This window comes from Penaeus vannamei, chromosome 20 (genome assembly GCF_042767895.1).
Source record: "Penaeus vannamei isolate JL-2024 chromosome 20, ASM4276789v1, whole genome shotgun sequence".
Classification (NCBI taxonomy): Eukaryota; Metazoa; Arthropoda; class Malacostraca; order Decapoda; family Penaeidae; genus Penaeus; species Penaeus vannamei.
In genome coordinates, this window is record NC_091568.1 from 12,219,903 (window position 1) to 12,227,518 (window position 7,616).

The 7,616-nt window shown below is 38.7% G+C and overlaps 1 protein-coding gene across 1 annotated transcript in view; it reads right to left on the minus strand.

Annotated features, from left to right (window-relative positions):
• Nucleotides 1-2,372: 2,372 nt before the first annotated feature.
• Nucleotides 2,373-7,616, minus strand: part of LOC113801193 (poly(A) RNA polymerase gld-2 homolog B) — a 37,094-nt gene continuing 31,850 nt past the window's right edge. Inside the window, exons 7-11 of the mRNA XM_070135020.1 lie at nucleotides 4,283-4,426; nucleotides 3,946-4,074; nucleotides 3,013-3,193; nucleotides 2,649-2,764; nucleotides 2,373-2,500 (exon numbers count right to left, since the gene is read on the minus strand). Of these exons, the coding sequence (XP_069991121.1) occupies nucleotides 2,373-2,500; nucleotides 2,649-2,764; nucleotides 3,013-3,193; nucleotides 3,946-4,074; nucleotides 4,283-4,426 (698 nt within the window). The remainder of the gene's footprint in view (nucleotides 2,501-2,648; nucleotides 2,765-3,012; nucleotides 3,194-3,945; nucleotides 4,075-4,282; nucleotides 4,427-7,616) is intronic.

Sequence of the window (7,616 nt, forward strand, 5' to 3'; positions counted from 1 at the left end):
AATACCCGCAAAGGAATTTTGCACTTTATCTCATTTTTTTTCTTTTAAATACAGCATCAAAAGCAGTATTTTCTTTTAATATTATGACTAATATAATAAACCTCATATTTACCTTCAGTAACCCCTTGTGATCATCTATGTAATTCATATGACAATCACACAGGTAAGATAACTGAAAATGGTATATTTTAAAGTTATATATATATATTCATTTATTTCCATATGCTCTAATATTATCTAAATATGTGTATTCACTTACTCTAATATTCTTTATCCCTTATTAACAAAGATGTTAAATATATGCACATCATCAAAAGAAAAGACAAAAATCTTTCCCTTCCACCAGAGATTTTTGAAATGCAACAAAATACGACCCCACTCCAAGCAGGGTCCCTGTGCAACTCTGTCACTGGGAAGAACAACAGTGCTGAGGCTATGAAGGCAGGTGAAAGGGAGCCCATTTCGTCTAATCCTCGTCTTCTGTTTTGTTACTCCCATACACAGATATACATTTAAATCAGATACTTTTAATTTTAGAAATAAAGTGACAGAAAAAAAGAAGAGTAGACCCCTAATCAAAAAGGGGATGAGCAGAGAGAGAAAAAAAAAAAAAAAAAAAAAAAAAAAAAAAAAGTAGGGGGGGAAGGGATAGACAAATTATATGTACTTTTCTACAAAAAATATATATATATAAATCTGCAAGTACACATATGAATATCCGCAACATTATCTTTCTGTAATAATTTTAGGGTCAAAATTTCAGTCAAACATCTAAAAAATTCAAATACTGAAAAAGAAAGAAAAAGACAGTTTTGGTCAGTGTCTGTCTGCTTATAATACCTCAAAGCATAAAGTTCTTATGCCTAGATTTTTGTGCTTGTATTTACATATCCTTCCTAACTCTCGAGATCTAATGGCTGAATATCCGGTAAATATATTTATGTCTATTTCTTTGCAACTAGGTAACTTTTAATTTTGAAAAAGAAGTGATTTGGGCTCATGGATTATAAAGCAAGAAATTCCTTACTTTACTTAATACTATGAAGCAGGTCTGTCAAAAGTAACATCTAGTAACCAAAAAGAACATGAAGGTCATGTGACATTTACCAATATCAGAGTCCAACAAATTGGAGACAAATTTCATAAGCTTATATTAATGTTGATGCTGCCAGTTCCTAGTGACAAACACTGACTCATTCAAAAAGAAAAAAAAGAGAGAGAGAAAAAAAAGTTTAAAATCAATGATTAAATAAAAATAATTGATAATACTGCGGAAATAACCAAACCTTTTTCCACAATTTTCAAATGCTAATACATGTTCTTTCTTTCCCATTTTTTTTTAAATGCAACCTAACATAATTTAGCAACACCCTTAAAGACCCGTCATTGGGCACTTCAGAGAAATATTCTGGTATGCCCAATATAAAAGCTAATAACAAAATAAATGAACAAATTAACATCATATCTAATTGTCAGCGATCCATAAAAATATAATCAACAGAGGCTAATTAAACTATGTCACAGTTACTGTGGCTTTGATCTGAATTCCATAAAAAAAAAATCTTAAAACAAAATAATAATAATAAAATACTTGTCAGGGGGGAGGAGGAGGATTTACTGTTCAACTTATAAGTAATTGAGCCTCATCTGTAACATATGCATCTCTCCTGTTTCACTGGCATTATAAGTGCAGCAGAAATACAGAGTAATATATGTATACATTTCTACTCATCATAATATTTTTCTTCTTGCTCATGTATTGTTAAATTAGGTTACACATTGGACAGCTTTTTATGTTTTTGCCATTTCTTGTAGAGAATATTATTGGACAGGGTTAATATATCACTGCATCAAAATTACAACTCAAAATATTCCTATATACAACCCATCCCTTTATCACAACTCAGTTTATATTACCTCATAACCTTTTCTTAGATGGTGGATTATGCTCCAATAAATTTGATATTTCTATAATACATTGGATAAGCAGAATATATCTAATAATACTAGTACATAATTCTCAAGGAAAAAAAATGCATATTCCTTTATAACCTCTCGGCAGCATCTTGGAAGTATATATGAATATAAAAAAAATCCTTTGTTATCGATATAGATGATGCTTGCATTACCCACAACTAATATCACCTGAAGAACCTCTCATGAAAGCCATCACATGTATAGTTTTACAGCCTCATCACTCAACTTGGGGTGACTGACTTGACAAACGGTCTGTGAATGGAAAAGACAGTCGTTTATGTACATACTAAGGAAAATAACTATATTTCATTCTCCACACTTTTACAGTTTTGTGAACTTGGATATTACTCTGGACCCATCTACAGAACAAAATTAAAACATGCCAAGCTGGTAACTTACATGATGGTTGACAGATCCTTTGATTCAGCCAAAAGTTTGAAAGAATCACCAAACACCTTTTTCACTCTTTCAAATACTTCCTCATCATAAACAGATCTTGCTGTGTTGGTCAGATCAAAAGGTTCTGTTGGATATGAAGGGAAATCTTAAGAAACAACATAAGAAACATAATCATAAAAATACAAGTCTTCAAGCAAACAACTCATATAAACAAAAATTTCGAAACAAAGCACATATGGCAAGGTAAAAAGCACTGTAAATAAACAAACAACCTTCAATGCACAGATATTTCCACATGCGCCAATCGTTCTTGCGAGACCTGACAGAACGGCACTGGCTCGTTGGCATGGTTCCTCCAGTCCTTACTGAGATTGTGTCCTCTATAAATCTGTAATCATATATCCAAATAAAACTATCAATTCAATTAACCACTTGCAAATATATATCAAGAATAGGAAAGATCTTTAAAAAATCATAAGCATAATGCATGTGGAAGTAATTAGATGGAGAGAGAAATATCTAAATTTATAATAAAAGAATATTTCTAACCAAGAGCATGATTGCAGTATTATGTTTATAATAATTATCATTCAGCATCATTTTTTATCCAAAGGGGCTAATTATGAGCAAACTTACGTGAAAGTATTCGCAAAATAATCCAGGAACCCATGGAAAAGTTTTCCTAAGCTGTCATGGTTGTTAGATGTGAAAGTGGGCATCTTTTCAGTGACTGGGATGCTGAGGATGTGAGCATTGGGCCGGAATTTTTCGCCAAAGGCCCTTTGAAGGCATGGCAATAAAGGTGGCTCTGTTCCATCTGTCAAAGAATATGTATATATTCATATAATTAGTATTAAGTTGTAAATGCAAGAAAATGTCATCACATATTATTGCTATGAACTACTGACATACATAATTCCCTAAATGAACTTTGTGTATCTATAAATTGCAGTAAATGAAGAGTTAATATAATGCAGTGGAGATAAGTTTGTTTGTTTTCTTATAAAATTCTCTGTCTCTGTGTGTCTGTCTCTGTGTGTCTGTCTCTGTGTGTCTGTCTCTGTGTGTCTGTCTCTGTGTGTCTGTCTCTGTGTGTCTGTCTCTGTGTGTCTGTCTCTGTGTGTCTGTCTCTGTGTGTCTGTCTCTGTGTGTCTGTCTCTGTGTGTCTCTGTCTCTGTGTGTCTCTGTCTCTGTGTGTCTCTGTCTCTGTGTGTCTCTGTCTCTGTGTGTCTCTGTCTCTGTGTGTCTCTGTCTCTGTGTGTCTCTGTCTCTGTGTGTCTCTGTCTCTGTGTGTCTCTGTCTCTGTCTCTGTCTCTGTCTCTGTCTCTGTCTCTGTCTCTGTCTCTGTCTCTGTCTCTAAATGGAACCTCAACCTCAACATATTTTCATACTATTACATCAAATTACCAATGCCATTAAGATAACAGTTTTTTTTCTTCAAGGTACAGCAGTCTAACAACATACACACTCTCTCTCTCTCTGAGATTCATAAATATGATAACTAATTCTGATTTCACAAATTCATTCATCTAGTAACAACGACCTGGAACTCAGGAAGACAAAACTTACGCTGCAGGTAATGTATGACCATAAGGACTAAAGAATATGAGGAAATGGTCATGTCCTTGGCATTGTTTATATCATGGTAGTGTGCCCAGAGCTTCACTACCAGCACCAGGGGACGAACTCGCCAATCCACTGTAAAAATACAAATCCAAGTCATTCACAAAAAAAAAAAAAAAAAAAAAAAAAAATCTGCAAATAAACAATTTGGTACAGAGAGCTATTATTTTGCTGTATAGGAAGAGCAACTAAATAGTAATAAATTAATTACTTGGAGGAAAAAAAAAAAAAAAAAATGATGAATTACAATTTATAAATTCCACATTATACAACAATCACTTACGTTGAGAATAGGAGTTCAGAAGGTGAGTATTGCGGATCCCCACAGCATTATTGCAGTTGAGATCTACATCAATTTCTGAGTCAGAGTCTCTGAACTTGAGGATGGGAACTTTAGCTCGGATCAGTTCCATCTTCTGAATGAAACCTGAGGGAGGGAACGCATTGATGAAAGTTCACTGTCCTAGTAATGTAATGTACAAAATTGAATAGCATTTTAAAAGAAAGAATGAATCAAATGAAAAGAAAAAAGGTGGAAAATTTATTTTCATCCAAACAGATAAAAAAATAGAAGGCTCACTGAACTGTCAACAGATAAAATCATTTATACAAAGAACATAAACATATTTCTCTAACATGATAAATTTTTGTTCATGTTACCAACACAAGTGAATGCTCTCTCTCTCTCTCTCTCTCTCTCTCTCTCTCTCTCTCTCTCTCTCTCTCTCTCTCTCTCTCTCTCTCTCTCTCTCTCTCTCTCTCTCTCTCTCTCATACTCACTCACTCACTCACTCACTCACACTCACTCACTCATACTCACTCACTCACTCATACTCACTCACTCATACTCACTCACTCATACTCACTCACTCATACTCACTCACTCATACTCACTCACTCATACTCACTCACTCATACTCACTCACTCATACTCACTCACTCATACTCACTCACTCATACTCACTCACTCATACTCACTCACTCATACTCACTCACTCATACTCACTCACTCATACTCACTCACTCATACTCACTCACTCATACTCACTCACACTCACTCACTCACACTCACTCACTCACTCACTCACACTCACTCACACTCACTCACTCACACTCACTCACACTCACTCACTCACACTCACTCACACTCACTCAATCACACTCACTCACTCAATCACTCACTCACTCAATCACACTCACTCACTCACACACTCACACTCACTCACTCACTCGCACTCACTCACTCGCACTCACTCACTCGCACTCACTCACTCGCACTCACTCACTCGCACTCACTCACTCACACTCACTCACTCACTCTCACTCACTCACTCACTCACTCACACTCACTCACTCACACTCACTCACTCACACTCACTCACTCACACTCACTCACTCACTCACACTCACTCACACTCACTCACACTCACTCATACTCACTCACTCACTCACTCATACTCACTCACTCACTCACTCATACTCACTCACTCACTCACTCATACTCACTCACTCACTCATACTCACTCATACTCACTCACTCACTCATTTATAATCACTCATACTCACATTATCAACACATGTGAATGCTTTCTCTCTCTCTCTCTCTCTCTCTCTCACTTTCACTTTCACTCACACTCTCTCTCTCTCACTTTCACTTTCACTCACACTCTCTCTCTCTCACTTTCACTCACACTCTCTCTCTCACTTTCACTCACACTCTCTCTCTCACTTTCACTCACACTCTCTCTCTCACTTTCACTCACACTCTCTCTCTCACTTTCACTCACACTCTCTCTCTCACTTTCACTCACACTCTTCACTCACTCACACTCTTCACTCACTCACTCACACTCTTCACTCACTCACTCACTCACTCACACTCTTCACTCACTCACTCACTCACTCACTCACACTCTTCACTCACTCACTCACTCACTCACTCACACTCTTCACTCACTCACTCACTCACACTCTTCACTCACTCACTCACTCACACTCTTCACTCACTCACTCACTCACACTCTTCACTCACTCACTCACTCACACTCGACACTCACTCACTCACTCACTCACACTCTTCACTCACTCACTCACACTCTTCACTCACTCACTCACACTCTTCACTCACTCACTCACTCACTCACACTCTTCACTCACTCACTCACTCACTCACACTCTTCACTCACTCACTCACACTCTTCACTCACTCACTCACTCACACTCTTCACTCACTCACTCACTCACACTCTTTACTCACTCACTCACTCACTCACACTCTTCACTCACTCACTCACACTCTTCACTCACTCACTCACTCACTCACACTCTTCACTCACTCACTCACTCACTCACTCACACTCTTCACTCACTCACTCACTCACACTCTTCACTCACTCACTCACTCACACTCTTCACTCACTCACTCACTCACTCACACTCTTCACTCACTCACTCACACTCTTCACTCACTCACTCACTCACTCACACTCTTCACACTCTTCACTCACTCACTCACTCACACTCTTCACTCACTCACTCACTCACACTCTTCACTCACTCACACTCTTCACTCACTCACTCACTCACACTCTTCACTCACTCACTCACTCACACTCTTCACTCACTCACTCACACTCTTCACTCACTCACTCACACTTCACTCACTCACTCACACTCTTCACTCACTCACTCACACTCTTCACTCACTCACTCACACTCTTCACTCACTCACTCACTCACTCACACTCTTCACTCACTCACTCACTCACTCACTCACTCACACTCTTCACTCACTCACTCACTCACACTCTTCACTCACTCACTCACTCACTCACACTCTTCACTCACTCACTCACTCACACTCTTCACTCACTCACTCACTCACACTCTTCACTCACTCACTCACACTCTTCACTCACTCACTCACTCACACTCTTCACTCACTCACTCACACTCTTCACTCACTCACTCACACTCTTCACTCACTCACTCACTCACACTCTTCACTCACTCACACTCTTCACTCACTCACACTCTTCACTCACTCACTCACTCACACTCTTCACTCACTCACTCACTCACACTCTTCACTCACACACTCACTCACACTCTTCACTCACACACACACTCACACTCTTCACTCACTCACTCACACACTTCACTCACTCACTCACTCACTCACACTCTTCACTCACTCACTCACTCACTCACACTCTTCACTCACTCACTCACTCACTCACACTCTTCACTCACTCACTCACTCACTCACTCACACTCTTCACTCACTCACTCACTCACACTCTTCACTCACTCACACTCTTCACTCACTCACACTCTTCACTCACTCACTCACTCACTCACTCACACTTCACCCATTCACTCACACTCTTCACCCATTCACTCACACTCTTCACCCATTCACTCACTCACTCTTCACTCACACTCTTCACTCACACTCACTCACTCACACTCTTCACTCACACTCTTTACTCACTCACTCACTCACTCACACTCTTCACTCACTCACTCACTCACACTCTTCACTCACTCACTCACTCACACTCTTCACTCACTCACTCACACTCTTCACTCACTCACTCACACTCTTCACTCACTCA